This window comes from Dendropsophus ebraccatus, chromosome 13 (assembly GCF_027789765.1).
Source record: "Dendropsophus ebraccatus isolate aDenEbr1 chromosome 13, aDenEbr1.pat, whole genome shotgun sequence".
Classification (NCBI taxonomy): domain Eukaryota; kingdom Metazoa; phylum Chordata; class Amphibia; order Anura; family Hylidae; genus Dendropsophus; species Dendropsophus ebraccatus.
In genome coordinates this window covers 40,149,805-40,164,528 of record NC_091466.1, presented here as the reverse complement: position 1 = coordinate 40,164,528, position 14,724 = coordinate 40,149,805, and the positions used below count along the sequence as shown (strand labels likewise).

Here is a 14,724-nt window from a genome sequence, read left to right as displayed (position 1 = left end):
AATTCCAAACACTACTTCTGGGTACATTTTCGTTTGAATACCAAGCAGTTCGAGTTCCAAAGCGTTCGAAAACCGAGGTATTACTGTACATTGAAACACAGATCCCATAACAAGAACTGACCCAATTGGAAGTCATTCAACCTGCTTTAAGTCCCATAGAGATATGTCAAAAGTTTGGATCGGTGAGGTTCTTGGTGCTGAGATCCTAACAATTGTTGTTTCTCCCCACTCTTTGCGTGCAACAGGAAACAGTCCCATAGACTTAGGGCCCTATTACACAGCAAAAATCAGGCCCAATTCCACAAGACTCCTTCCTGCTTCCAAAACAAGCACTCAGGAGCAGGACCTGCCAAGATCAACCAATTACTGTCGGTAGTGGTGTCCCATCCCAGCCATTGATTGGCTGAGCTGGCAGGTCTTAAAATCAGAGGGCCAGAATACCCCTTTAAGGACAAACATAAAAGGACTGATTATGTGATTTGCTCTTATTATGCCTTTTATTGTAAGTAACACAATAATAATCATCTCAATGTTATCATGAGAAACGTTAACAAAGAAAAGTGCCAATCTTGCCAGTTTTCCTGCTAAATAAGTAACATTTTACAACTTAAAAAAAAACAAGTAACAAAAAGCACCACAACAGGCAGTACACACTGCTGTATCACACCAACGCAGCATTACTCATGTCTCTATCTGCTCAATGTTCCCCCAATTTCAGGGTGAAGCAATCAAAATATTTAGGGGTTCAACATTACAATCTTATGTAACTGGTAGATATGGAAATTGACGTCTTCCTCTTCAGTTGTCCTTGTCTGGTTTATGAGGAATCTCTGGTCCACCTGAGAATAAAGACAAATATAAGATTTTCTGGGTTGTAACACTTAGGAATCCTTTGATTAAAATCTATTGAGCAAAAACATTAGTACATGACCATAACCTGCATCACCTGCATTACAACTATGTCTATCTATGTAGTAATACAGGAGATGTAATACAGCTCTGGTAAAAAGGTAGCTGTCTGGGTACTCATTTACCCTGATCCTCCACAGCTGCCATTCCTGGTCCTTGCTCATTACAGCTGCTTCCTGTAACATCATAACATGCAGAAACCGCTCAGCCAATCACTGGTGGTGTCTCATCTCAGTAATTGTGAAGAGTCAATCTCAGCACTCACCATAAATGCTTCATAGTTTTATTGTAGAGAATACATAGCCATCATAAATACAACAGGACGTAAAACTATGAAGCATTTATGGTGAGTGCAGAGATTGACTCTTCACAGTATTGTTGGGATTTTTTTCCTACTACGTGCACCACCCACAGACACAGAAGTGCCATCTAAAGACTTTTTCATCTCAGTAATTGGCTGAGCGGCCAGTTCTTGCAGGAGCCAGAGGGTAGTGGTGATGAGTGGAGACCAGGAGCGGTCAGAAAAGCAGTTGTTGGGGAAGAGGGTTGAAAAGTATCATCCTAGCCTTATATTGGCTTTGCAAGCTATGTTCACACAAAGCAATTTTTACATGTAAAAAGTAACCCACCAATTAGTTTATTGTGTGTCAGCACTATAGTTCATAAGTTGAAGAATATTATGTTACAATTGAAGTGGACCCTACATAGAAACTGCAGCAGGTAGCTGTATACTGTTTGGATTAGCCCTGCTCAATGGGGCTAATCCATGTGCAGATTTGCAGCACAAATAAGAGGGTCAGCGTTGGATTTTTTTTGTCATGGATCCTTTTGTAAATCTGCACTGGATCTTTTCACATGAAAAATCTATAGTGTGAACATGCAATTGGAGCCTGTACATAGCTGTCTCTAAAGTTTTGTTTTCAATGGGGAAAATTGCATTGCATGCAGAAAACCACCACCATAGTGAAACCCAATAGAGCTCAAGGTACACTCACCGGCCACTTTATTAGGTACACCTGTCCAACTGCACGTTACCACTTAATTTCTAATCAGCCAATCACATGGCGGCAACTCAGTGCATTTAGGCATGTAGACATGGTCAAGACAATCTCCTGCAGTTCAAACCGAGCATCAGTATGGGGAAGAAAGGTGATTTGAGTGCCTTTGAACGTGGCAAGGTTGTTGGTGCCAGAAGGGCTGGTCTGAGTATTTCAGAAACTGCTGATCTACTGGGATTTTCACGCACAACCGTCTCTAGGGTTTACAGAGAATGGTCCGAAAAAGAAAAAACATCCAGTGAGCGGCAGTTCTGTGGGCGGAAATGCCTTGTTGATGCCAGACGTCAGAGGAGAATGGGCACACTGGTTCGAGCTGATAGAAAGGCAACAGTGACTCAAATAGCCAACCGTTACAACCAAGGTAGGCAGAAGAGCATCTCTGAACGCACAGTACGTCGAACTTTGAGGCAGATGGGCTACAGCAGCAGAAGACCACACCGGGTGCCACTCCTTTCAGCTAAGAATAGGAAACTGAGGCTACAATTTGCACAAGCTCATCGAAATTGGACAGTAGAAGATTAGAAAAACGTTGCCTGGTCTGATGAGTCTCGACTTCTGCTGCGACATTCGGATGGTAGGGTCAGAATTTGACGTCAACAACATGAAAGCATGGATCCATCCTGCCTTGTATCAACGGTTGAGGCTGGTGGTGGAGGTGTCATGGTGTGGGGAATATTTTCTTCGCACTCTTTGGGCCCCTTGGTACCAATTGAGCATCGTTGCAACGCCACAGCCTACCTGAGTATTGTTGCTGACCATGTCCATCCCTTTATGACCACAATGTACCCAACATCTGATGGCTACTTTCAGCAGGATAATGCGCCATGTCAAAAAGCTAGAATCATCTCAGACTGGTTTCTTGAACATGACAATGAGTTCACTGTACTCAAATGGCCTCCACAGTCACAAGATCTCAATCCAATAGAGCATCTTTAGGATGTGGTGAAACGGGAGATTCGCATCATGGATGTGCAGCCAACAAATCTGCGGCAACTGTGTGATGCCATCATGTCAATATGGACCAAAATCTCTGAGGAATGCTTCCAGCACCTTGTTGAGTCTATGCCACGAAGAATTGAGGCAGTTCTGAAGGCAAAAGGGGGTCCAACCCATTACTAGCATGGTGTACCTAATAAAGTGGCCGGTGAGTTATTTGTCAAGAAGTGCTTAGTGTTTTTTCCAAACAAAAGCTACAGTGTCATTTTTATTAATACATAATGATTATATAATAAGCAAAAAATTATATAAGAAAAAGAGCAAAAACGGTTACATAAACTGCAACATATCTGGTGTTGCTGTAGCAGAAGCAATGCTTTGGACTATAGCCCCAAACTGCTCCAGAGGTGACTGTGCCAAGTGGAGTCCATGGCCAGCACTTGGCAGTCAGTCCAGCATAGACAAATCATCATACTTTATTAAACCAGAGTCTCTAGTGAGATGTCCATTTTATTCTCTTTATTTTGCACTCTTAAACTATGAAAGATAAAGTGAAGCCAAATAGCTGTGAGGAACATTACAGATTTGTCACACAGATATAAGAGCAATAATCTACACCTATTATATATTTTAAATGGCGAATAGATCATTAGGAATACATATTCAGGCTCATCCGATAGCTGGGAGATGTGTATATGAAATTGCAGAGGTTTTTTTTCATGAGCGTTAATCCTGCCTTAATAGGAAATTGGAAGGACATGCTAACCCAGCAAAGCAAGAGGATTACTTTATGAAATTGAATGAATTCTGATAACGGCATCTCCTGGCAATACCGAAGATTAAAATAAAAAATGCCAAATCCAAGTGTCACACATATAATCCAGTCTGATGACCTGGTTTAGCCTTGCAAATGCTCTCCATTTCAAAGAGAAGCGCTTCATGACACAGATGTGCAAAACAGAAAAAAAAAAAAAGCTCCATCTCAAGTGACACAAAATACAAAGACAATACGTCATTATCCTAAACTTAAATACAGAAATCTACAAGGGAAACACGCAAGAAGGAATTACTGAAAGGCTGTCAGTGTCTTAGCAAAGTGAAGCTCTGGTTACTTCAGTAGGGAACCGCCTATCAGCTCCTTGCAGGGTTATTGTGGGATCGCTCCCTCTTATAAAGACTGAAATATAACATTAGAGACCTTCTTAATATAATCATTAAAGGGACATAGGACAAGAGTATCCCCACCATAGACATCTACATAATATTCACAGTATACCATAGCATTCAGAATTATTCAACCTCCCATTGTAAATTGGATAAGAACAATGGAATTGGCTCTACACAACTAAGGGCCCTATTACACCAACATATTATCTGACAGATGTTTTTAAGTCTCAGTCTTTCCTTTATTACCTGTTCTGTTTATAGTCCATTCATGGCTTTCAGTCAAAAAATCTGTCAGATAATCTGTTGGTGTAATAGGGCCCTAATAGAACAAGTGGTGTCTCCAAATTTTGCACTTCTAATAACTACTGTCTTTACTACTTCATAGAGCCCACTATTAACTGTCTTTACTACTTCATAGAGCCCAATATTAAAGTTATGACCTGCTAACATGGGATGCAAAAAAGAAAATAAGCTTCTGGTAATGCATTTTTTTGAGGCACATGTGCACATATCACTATACTAGTCTATGGATGTCACTAGTCATACCAATATGCTCGGTGGGGGACTCAAAGATTGGATCCCAATGTCTTTCACACACAAAAAATATCTTACCTATTCAATTTGATTTACTATTGGTAAACAAATAATAACGTTGGGTTCCCTGTTGAGGATCCTCATGGGTCAGAGTGGGGAGCAGGTAAAAATTTTCTCATTGTAACCCAATTATTTGAATGGATAATGTGTAATAAATATATTTCACCCTTTCTAATAGGCAGAGGGAGCGGTCAACTGCTATAAATGTAGGCACCTATATCTATCAGATCAGAGATGTAAAGGCCCTATTACACCAAGCCACTATCAGCTGTTTTTGACTGATTATCAACCATTACAGCTAATAGTTGCTTGGTGTAATAGCCAGTGTTAAAAGGCAATGATCAGCCAACATGGACAATGTTAATAAGGCAGTGGATCCTGACCTATTGGGGGAGTACACTTATAAGTGAACACCGGCCTGAGCGATTGCCCAGGTAAATACCCGGTTTTACCCTTAGGTTAAAAATTAACTTTTAATGGTCTGCGTTAAAACATGAGTGTAGTTTGTGCAAACATAAAGTATGACTACCTCTTCCTTGTGTAATCAATCTTGGTGTCAGCCGACACTCTGTATATTGTGTGTTTGTGTGTGTGTGTGTGGGGGGGGTTGGCTTCTCAGTGTCGGGAGTACACATTCCCCAGCCGGGGTGACCTGTGTCCCTAGTTGTGTTACTCCTGTGGGTTCTAGGTTGTACCTTTGTCAGAACTCCACTCTAAGCCCATCCGGGCAGGAGTACACGCTTACAGCAGATTACTACTGTACCCTGAGCGGTTTTGTAAACACTCGAACCACGCTAGATAACTGTTCTATGAAGCCATAATCCCCATTCTATAGAGGTGCAATAGTTAAAAACGCTGTCCGTATAACTTATTTATTTATTAGTTATACGGACAGCGTTTTTAACTATTATCTAGCGGGGTTCGAGCGTATACAAAACCGCTCAGGGTACAGTAGTAATCTGCTGTAAGTGTGTATTCCTGCCCGGATGGGCTTAGAGTGGAGTTCTGACAAAAGGTACAACCTAGAACCCACAGGAATAACACAACTAGGGACACAGATCACCCCGGCTGGGGAATGTGTACTCCCGACACTGAGAAGCCAACCCCCCCCCCCCCACACACACACACACACACACACACACACACACAATATACAGAGTGTCGGCTGACACCAAGATTGATTACACAAGGAAGAGGTAGCAATATTTTATGTTTGCACAAACTACACTCATGTTTTAATGCAGACCATTAAAAGTAAATTTTTAACCTAAGGGTAAAACCGGGTATTTACCTGGGCAATCGCTCAGGCCAGTGTTCACAACATGGACAATGTTGGCGCTGATCCTTGTCTTTCAACATGTGAGCAGGTAGCGAGGAGCAAGTGAGCGCTGTTCTGACAGTGAACAGATGAACCCTCTTATCAGTATACTTAACCCCTTCGTGCTGCAGCTAGTTTGGGCCTTAATGACCAGGCTAATTTTTCAAAATCTGACCTGTCTCACTTTATGCTCTTATAGCTCAGTGATGCTTTAACGTATGCTAGCGATTCTGAGATTGTTTTTTCGTGACATATGGCACTTTATGTTAGTGGCAAAATTTGGTCACTACTTTGTGTGTTTTTTGTGAAAAACATCAAAATATGAAAAATTAAAAAAATTTGCATTTTATGAACTTTGAAATTCTCTGCTTCTAAAAAAAGAAAGTCGTAGCACATAAATTAGTTACTAAGTCACATTACCAATATGTCTTCTTTATTCTGCCATAATTTGGTAAACATATTTTACTTTTTTAGGGTGTTATGGGGCTTAGAAATTTATCAGCAAATTATCACATTTTCGTGAAATTGATTTTTTTAGGGACCAGTTCTTTTTTTAAATGGATTTAGAAGTCTGGTATCCTGAAAACCCCCATAAGTGACCCCATTTTGGAAACTACACACCTTAAAGAATTAATCTAGGGGTATAATGAGCATTTTAACCCTACAGGGGCTGGAGGAAAGTATTCACAATTAGGCAGTAAAAAAATGGAAAATTTTAATTTTCCAATAATATATACGTTTAGATTAAAGTTACTCATTTTCAAAAGGAATATGAGACAAAAAGCACCCCAAAATTTGTAATGCAGGTTCTCTTGAGTACTACGGTACCCCATATGTGGGCGTAAACCACTGTATGGGCACACAGCAGGGCTCAAAAGGAAGGGAGCGCCAATTAGCTTTTCCAATGCAAATTTTGCTGAAGAAGTTTCTGAGCGCCAGGTGCGTTTGCAGTGCCCCTATAGTGTCAGCAGAGAGAAAACCCCCCATAAGTCACCCCATTTTGGAAAGTACACCCCTCAAAGAATTCATCTTGGTGTGTGGTGACCATTTTGACCCCACAGGTATTACAGGAAAGTATTCAAAAGAAGACAGTAAAAATGAAAAACTCAAATTCTCCCAATAATATGTTCGTTTAGTTTGAAATTTCTCAATTTCACGAGGAACAAGAGGAAAAAAGTACCCCAAAATTTGTAACGCAGGTTCTCCTGAGTACAATGGTACCCCATATGTGGGCATAAACCACTGCATGGGCACACAGGAGGGCTCAGAAGGGAAGGAGCGCCAATTAGCTTTTTCAATGCAGATTTTGCTGCAGAAGTTTCCGAGCGCCAGGTGCGTTTGCAGTGCCCCTGTAGTGCCAGCGGAGTAAAATCTCGCCATAAGTCACTCCATTTTGGAAAGTGCACCCCTCAAAGTATTCATCTTGGTGTGTGGTGACCATTTTGACCCCACAGGTATTTGAGGAAAGTATTCAAAAGTAGACAGTAAAAATGAAAAACTCGATTTTTTCCAATAATATGTTCCTTTAGTTTGAAATTTCTCAATTTCTCGAGGAACAGGAGAGAAATGTCACCCCAATATATGTAAAGCAGGTTCTCCTGAGTAGAACGGTACCCCATATGTGGGCATAAACCACTGCATGGGCACACAGCGGGGCTCAGAAGGGAAGGAGCGCCAATTAGCATTTTCAGTGCAGATTTTTCTGAAGAAGTTTCTGAGCGCCAGGTGCGTTTGCAGAGCCCCTGTAGTGTCAGCAGAATAGATTCCCCCAAAAGTCACCCCATTTTGGAAAGTGCACCCCTCAAAGAATTCATCTTGGGGTGTGGTGACCATTTTTACCCCACAGGTATTAGAGGAAAGTATTCAAAATTGGCCAGTAAAAATGAAAAACTCGAATTTTTCCAATAATATGTTGGTTTAGTTTGAAATTTCTCAATTTGACGAGGAACAGGAGAGAAAACGTACCCCAAAATCTGTAACGCAGGTTCTCCTGAGTACAACGGTACCCCATATGTGGGCATAAACCACTGTATGGGCACACAGCAGGGCTCAGAAGGGAAGGAGCGCCAATTTACAGGAGCAAAACCGCAGCTAGTAATGGTTATTAGAATAGCGCAGTTACTAAAATAAAATAAAAAAAATGAGATTACAGGTAATGTGGGGTGGTTACGGGCAACCAGGGGTGGTTATGGGCAACCTGAGGTGGTTACAGGTAATCTGGGGTGGTTACGGACAACATGGGGTGGTCACGGGCAACGTGGGGTGGTTACGGGCAACGTGGGGTGGTTACGGGCAACGTGGGGTGGTCACGGGCAACCTGCTGTGGTTACGGCAACGTGGGCTGGTTACAGGCAACGTGGGCTGGTTACAGGCAACGTGGGCTGATTACAGGCAACGTGGGCTGATTACAGGCAACGTGGGCTGATTACAGGCAATCTGCTGTGCTTACAGACAATCTGGGATGGTTACGGGAAACGTGGGGTGGTTACGGGCAACCTGCAGTGCTTACAGACAATCTGGGGTGGATACGGGCAACGTGGGGTGGTTACGGGCAACCTGCAGTGCTTACAGACAATCTGGGGTGGTTACGGGCAACCTGCAGTGCTTACAGACAATCTGGGGTGGTTACGGGCAACGTGGGGTGGTTACGGGCAACCTGCAGTGCTTACAGACAATCTGGGGTGGTTACGGGCAACCTGCAGTGCTTACAGACAATCTGGGGTGGTTACGGGCAACGTGGGGTGGTTACGGGCAACCTGCAGTGCTTACTGACAATCTGGGGTGGTTACGGGCAATTTGGGGTGGTTACGGATAAACTGAAGTTCTTATAGGCAATCTGGGTTGGATACCTGTAATCTGGCATGGGCACCACAATCTGGAGGGGGTCATTGGCAATTTGGGGTGGTCAGAGGCGACGTGCGGTGGTCAGAGGCGACGTGCGGTGGTCAGAAGCGACGTGCGGTGGTCAGAAGCGACGTGCGGTGGTCAGAGGCGACGTGCGAGGTGGTTACATGCAATCTGGGGGGGGGTTACATGTAATCTAGCATGATTACGGGGAACCTGGGGGGGTTATGTGCAACCTGGAAGGGTTACAGACAATCTGGGATTGTTACTGATAAACTGAAGTGCTTATAGGTAATCTGGGGTGGGTACATGTAATCTGGGGTGGGTACATGTAATTTGGGGTGGTTACGGGCAATCGGGAGGGGGTCACTGGCAATTTGAGTTGGTTACGGGCAACGTGCGGTGGTTACGGGCAACGTGCGGTGGTTACGGGCAACGTGCGGTGGTTATGGGCAACGTGCGGTGGTTACGGGTAATCTGGGGAGGGGTTAGGGGTAATTTGGGAGTAAACTGCAATTATTACTATAATAAAAAGTGTGTGTTTTATTTTTTTGTATGTTTGTTACTTTTTGTACTTTACATATTCATTTTCACTGTATTACTATGATTACTGTGATATTTTCTATCTCAGTAATCATAGTTCAGTGACAGAGACCAAATTGGTCTCTGTCACTTTAAATTTTCAGAGTTGGCTGGTTGTGAAGCGCATGCGCACTTCATAACCAGCCAGGACGTCGAGGAGGAAGGAGCTCCAGGAGCAGGTGAGTATAGGGGAAGGGGGGGGTGACTGGGGGACGGGGGTGGGGGGTGGGGGGGCGACTTGGGGGGTGGCGGGACATCACTTTTTATCACCTGTCACCAATCATTCATGGTGACAGGGGATAAAAAGTGCCTGGATGCACATGGTACAAGCGATCAGCGGTATATAGTATATACCACTGATCGCTTGTATCGGGACCCAACAGGGGGGTCCCCGATGACTGCCCCATGCTCTCCGCTACCTCCGGTGGGGGAGAGCATGGGGCTTTCATTCATTTTAACTTTTCCATCGCTGTGAACCGACATTAGTCGGTTCACAGCGATGGCGGCGGCCATCTTGGAAATGATGGCCGCCGGGGGAGGGGGGTTAGTGATCGCCCTACTAGGGGGGGCTGATCTGAGGTCTGGGGGACACTTATTTCATCTCCCCCCGCCGTAGATTCACGGCGGGGGGAGATGAAAGGCGGCGGCAGCACCGGTAATCTCCTTTACCGACGGCCGCCGCTATAACGTTAATAGCGGTGATCGTCGGTAAGGGGGGGGGGGGCGGGACGGACCCCACACACTGCCCCAACCCCTCAGCTACCTCCGGTAGCCTAATTCTCTGCCATCGCCGTAAAAAGCTGATGGCAGCAGAATAAGGACCCTTAGTGACCGCCGTAAAAAGCCGTATCGGCGGTCACTAAGGGGTTAATATCAGATAAAGGATCCACTAAGTAAAAATATATTTTCACACAGTGGGAACATAGCCATACTATACTCCACACGGTAAAGAGCTCAGAGCTAAAAGTAAGGAGGACATACATTGAACAAGAACAAGAACTTACCTGATTCCATTGGTGCAGCTTTTTATACCACTTTGCCTTTATCACCTCTCGAGGTTTATCCTGCTGGAACAAACTGAATATTGGAGGAAAGTTACAATGGAGGTAAACAGACAGGCATGTAAAACAATGGCAAACGGTCTACTGACTAAGGGTCCTATTCCACTGGCCGAGCGAGGCCTGATCAACGACATAAACGAGCGCCGATCTGCTAAATCGGCGCTCGTTTACTGGGCCTATTCCACGGCCCTGATGATCGTGAAACAAGGGCTGCAGGGACATCGTTACCGATGTCCTTGCAGCTCTTGCTTCATACATTACCTGTCCAGACGCAGGTCTTCTTCTCCCGGTCCCGCGAGCCGCAGCAGCTTCGGAGCGGGGCTGTTTGAACTGACAGACCGCTCAGCCAATAACTGGCAGCGGCGGTCCCGGTCAGTGATTGGCTTAGCGGTCTGCCAGTTCAGACAGCCCCGCTCCGAAGCCGATGCTGCCGGCGCGACACCGGGAGAAGAAGACCTGCGGCCCGGACAGGTAATGTATGGTTCTGCTGTTCAACCGTAGCGATGCGCTGGTGGCGATTGACGATTTTAGGTCTGAACCTAAATGAACGATCAGCCGATGACACGATCATCTTTATTCTCTCTATTCCGCGATCCGATTCGGCCGATTATCGCTCCTGTGGAATAGGCCCCAAAAACTGCAAACTGCACAAAATGAATTATTAAGTTAGAGTCAAAACAAAATGCAACAGATCTTCATCTACACAGGATGTCCTATTAGACTTCCAATTCACAGCTATATACAGGAGAACATGGCCTCATATACTGATACAGAACCAAATGATAGTGGAGTCCTCTCAGGTGCAGATTTGTTACTCCCCCATTAAGGTGAATAGGTTGATATAAAAAAAAAAAAAAAAAAACTACTTTACTATTTCTGTGTTTAGGGTTTTTTTATGCTTTTTATCACAAAATTTTCAAGATGTTGGAAGTGAATAGCGTCCAGTTTCTAAAAGCCTTAATGGCTTAGTCCCCATTGAGCACAGCAGCAGCTGGCAGCTACTGGGTATGGAGCAAGCTCAGCTGCTAAGCCCACTCCATACGTCCATAATACAACCATGACATAAACGAATGTCATGGTGTATTAAGGGGTTAATAACTTCTGAGCCCCTTAAACTAACCATTGACAAACCTTGTGTATTGAGAATTGAGAATTTAACATTAGTTCTAAACTACGTCACTTAACTCAATACTCCATCAGAGGAAGGAAACAATCCATTAATTAGAATAGTTAGTGACCCGTCCCAGATCTGGAGCGTGCGGCTGCAGACCAATGTAATTAGGTCCTGACATGTTGCGCATTCACTCATTAGATATGGATGATAGGTTCCAAAGCAATCAACAAAACAGAACAACAGACAATGGAGGACACCATTCTTTTGTGTATCAGTTGCAGTCTATAAATGTGATTAACATAACATGCAACCCACATCAGAAAAACCCTCATCAGTCGTCTCAGTTCAATAAGCAAACCAAGACTCAAGAGCCTTTTACACGGGGTAATGATCGCCTGAATGAACGTTTGCTCTTAAATCACTGCCCAGTTTAAGCATGTCCAGTGATCAAACGATAAAATGTTCTCTGTCATTGATCCCTTTTTTGGTGAGTAAGCATGAGAAATATTGCTAATATAGCCGGGAATGGAGACAGGAATGTGCTGCTGACAATAATGTAAAGAGACTTGTAGGACAGATTATACTAGCAACAATTTGTAAACTCCTCACGATTATCGCAACATAAAAATGGAAGTAAATGTCCATTGTTTGACCGGCTACATCATTGATTGGCACTTGTTATGTGCAGTAAATCTGCCCGTTTATAAGGTCCCTTACTTTATCAGACACTCTCGAACACCTTCCTGGAGCCATGCAATCCTGTCACTCCCACCAATGGTACCATCAATACTTTGACAAACTATCTTGTTAATAGTGGATCTTATATGGTTTATCTGAAAAATAAAACAAAGCATGGATATCAACATGTATTCACTGACATTAAAATGGCAATTAATGCTAAAGCTGAAAGCCTGCATAGTGGAGTCACCCACCTCCCCCACCAAGGCAGACATGGACAGACAGCTGCCCAATATAAGCAACAATCAACTATATACGATTCCTCATACTGCCTAATTAACGGAATTGAACAATGGCATGAACAGTTGGATCTCTTATGCAGGAGTTCACTTATTTACATAGGGAGATGTGTTTCCAACAAACAATTGTGTAGATCCTATTACATGGGGCAAAAACTGTGCCTTTTGGCCAATAATCACTCCAAGGTAAAGGCATTTAAAGGGAACCCATTACCTTGAAAATGCAGTCCAGTCTGCGGGCATCACATCATAGAGGAGAACTTGAGTAGATTGATAACACAGTTTATGGGAAAGTTCCAGCGTAACTTGTAGTGCAACTTGTCATTTATTTAGCTATATCTCTTCTCAGTGAAATAATCAAGCGGGTGGATAGCCTTCATTGATGACAGCTCTTATTTATATACACATCTATAAATAACAGAGAAGGACCACCTGCTTGACTATTGTACACAAAAGAGTAGATTTACATAAATAAATAGTTATGCTGGAACTTTTCCTACAAATTATGTATCAATCTGCTCAGCTGCCGGCTTTAGAACATCACGCTTGCAGATAAGACTGTTTTTGAAGTGAAAGGTTCCATTTAAGTCTCACCTCAATGGTCACTGCCAATCAGGAGATGCATGGATTTCTTGCCACGGTTGCAGCCCTACTGCATATTCATGTTCTGGGCGGTTGTCGTCAATGCCTTCCCAGGAAACTGTTAGGATGTAACTCCCTGAACATGCAATAACTTGCTTCCTGTTCTCGTAACAGTCATGATAAACAATTCCAAGAACCTACTGTAAAGCATGCAGTCAGATTGCAAGCATGACTGCTAATCTCAGGCTTTGGTATTGGGCACATCCACTGCAGGCAAAAGCTTGATTTTCAGCTTCTCTCATGGGTATCAGTATAGAAAAAGAGGTTTCATTTTCAATCAGTTTACCTTCACTAGGTCATCCACTTTGATGGAGACATCAAAGGCCAATTCCATGTCATGTTCAGGCCAAACCGCAAGATTACTGTACTGCCATCCCAGACCACAAAGGATACCTGTATATTCTCTTCTATCGTCGTCCACTCTGATAACATATAAAATGATAACATTTCTTTAAAAGTAAAACAAAAACAGCAATTTCTCTTATGTGCATGCAAATCATATAATGTAAACTCCTTAAAGGGATACTCCAGCTAAAAGGTTTATAAAAGTTATATAACTTTGTAATATGCTTCAATCACCTATCTGCCCCCCTTCCCTATCTTTTCCCCCCTCAATCCCCCCCCAGGAAGTGAAGTAAACTCATTCTTCCCTAATGACTGTTGACCCCAGGCTGCTCTGTGGCAGCCATTTTGTGACAATGACATCATCAAGAGGGAGGCGGGTCTAAGCCCTGTTAAGCCAGTCTCCCTTTGTCAGATGACTCAGGTTGCGCAGTTCTGATTGGCTGAACAAAGTGTAAGCCATCTAACAGTTTTACAGAGTCAGTTAGACATCACAGGAGACAAAGTACATCATGGGAAAGCGCAAACCAGGAAGTGAAGAAAAAGTGAAGACAGACTCCGGAGGGATGGGTAAATGTAAAAACTATGTTTATGATTGTTTATTTTTTGTCAGCACCAGAGTACCCCTTTAAAGGACCAATTGCGTACCTGTTCCTCAGAGTCCCTAAGGGGGTATAGAGAGGGCTCACGACATAAGCCCTCTCTGTACCATGATGCTCCCGGCTGCTATCAGTAGCCGGAGGCTGCGGCTATTAGCCAGTGCTAAATGCTGCTGTCAAAACTATAAAATTATCACATTGCTGATCTTACACGGTAAACATCAAAGCGCCAAAAAACCCAAAGTATACACTGCTTATCGTTGTAATCATACTAACTTGAGGAACATAGATAACATGTCAGTTTTACCACACGGTGAACGGCGTCAAGATGAAAGAATTGCTTAAAAGCCAGTGTATACCTGAGCTCTATTACAGGAGCAAAGAGCATGCTGATAAGTGCCGGTAAACCAGGGATGGATGGAAGCAATGATGTCTCTCTTAACATGAGTAAAGACCCTAGGAACAGTGATAAAACATACTATGAACATGTGGACAACTCTGTGCCATACTACAGTACAATATACCTAACAAAAAACAGAATTACTCCCCTGCTGGATCCTTTTTTTTCCTTGCAAAGATTA

At 43.4% G+C, this 14,724-nt stretch overlaps 1 protein-coding gene across 2 annotated transcripts in view; it reads right to left on the bottom strand.

Moving 5' to 3' along the window:
- Nucleotides 1-470: 470 nt before the first annotated feature.
- TDRD9 (tudor domain containing 9) overlaps nucleotides 471-14,724 on the bottom strand; it is a 151,009-nt gene continuing 136,755 nt past the window's right edge. For both annotated transcript variants that reach the window (XM_069950673.1, XM_069950674.1), the window contains 5 exons: nucleotides 14,503-14,599; nucleotides 13,489-13,624; nucleotides 12,301-12,416; nucleotides 10,413-10,485; nucleotides 471-839 (listed from right to left, as the gene is read on the bottom strand). In XM_069950673.1, the coding sequence (XP_069806774.1) occupies nucleotides 738-839; nucleotides 10,413-10,485; nucleotides 12,301-12,416; nucleotides 13,489-13,624; nucleotides 14,503-14,599 (524 nt within the window). In that variant the 3' untranslated portion in view covers nucleotides 471-737. The remainder of the gene's footprint in view (nucleotides 840-10,412; nucleotides 10,486-12,300; nucleotides 12,417-13,488; nucleotides 13,625-14,502; nucleotides 14,600-14,724) is intronic.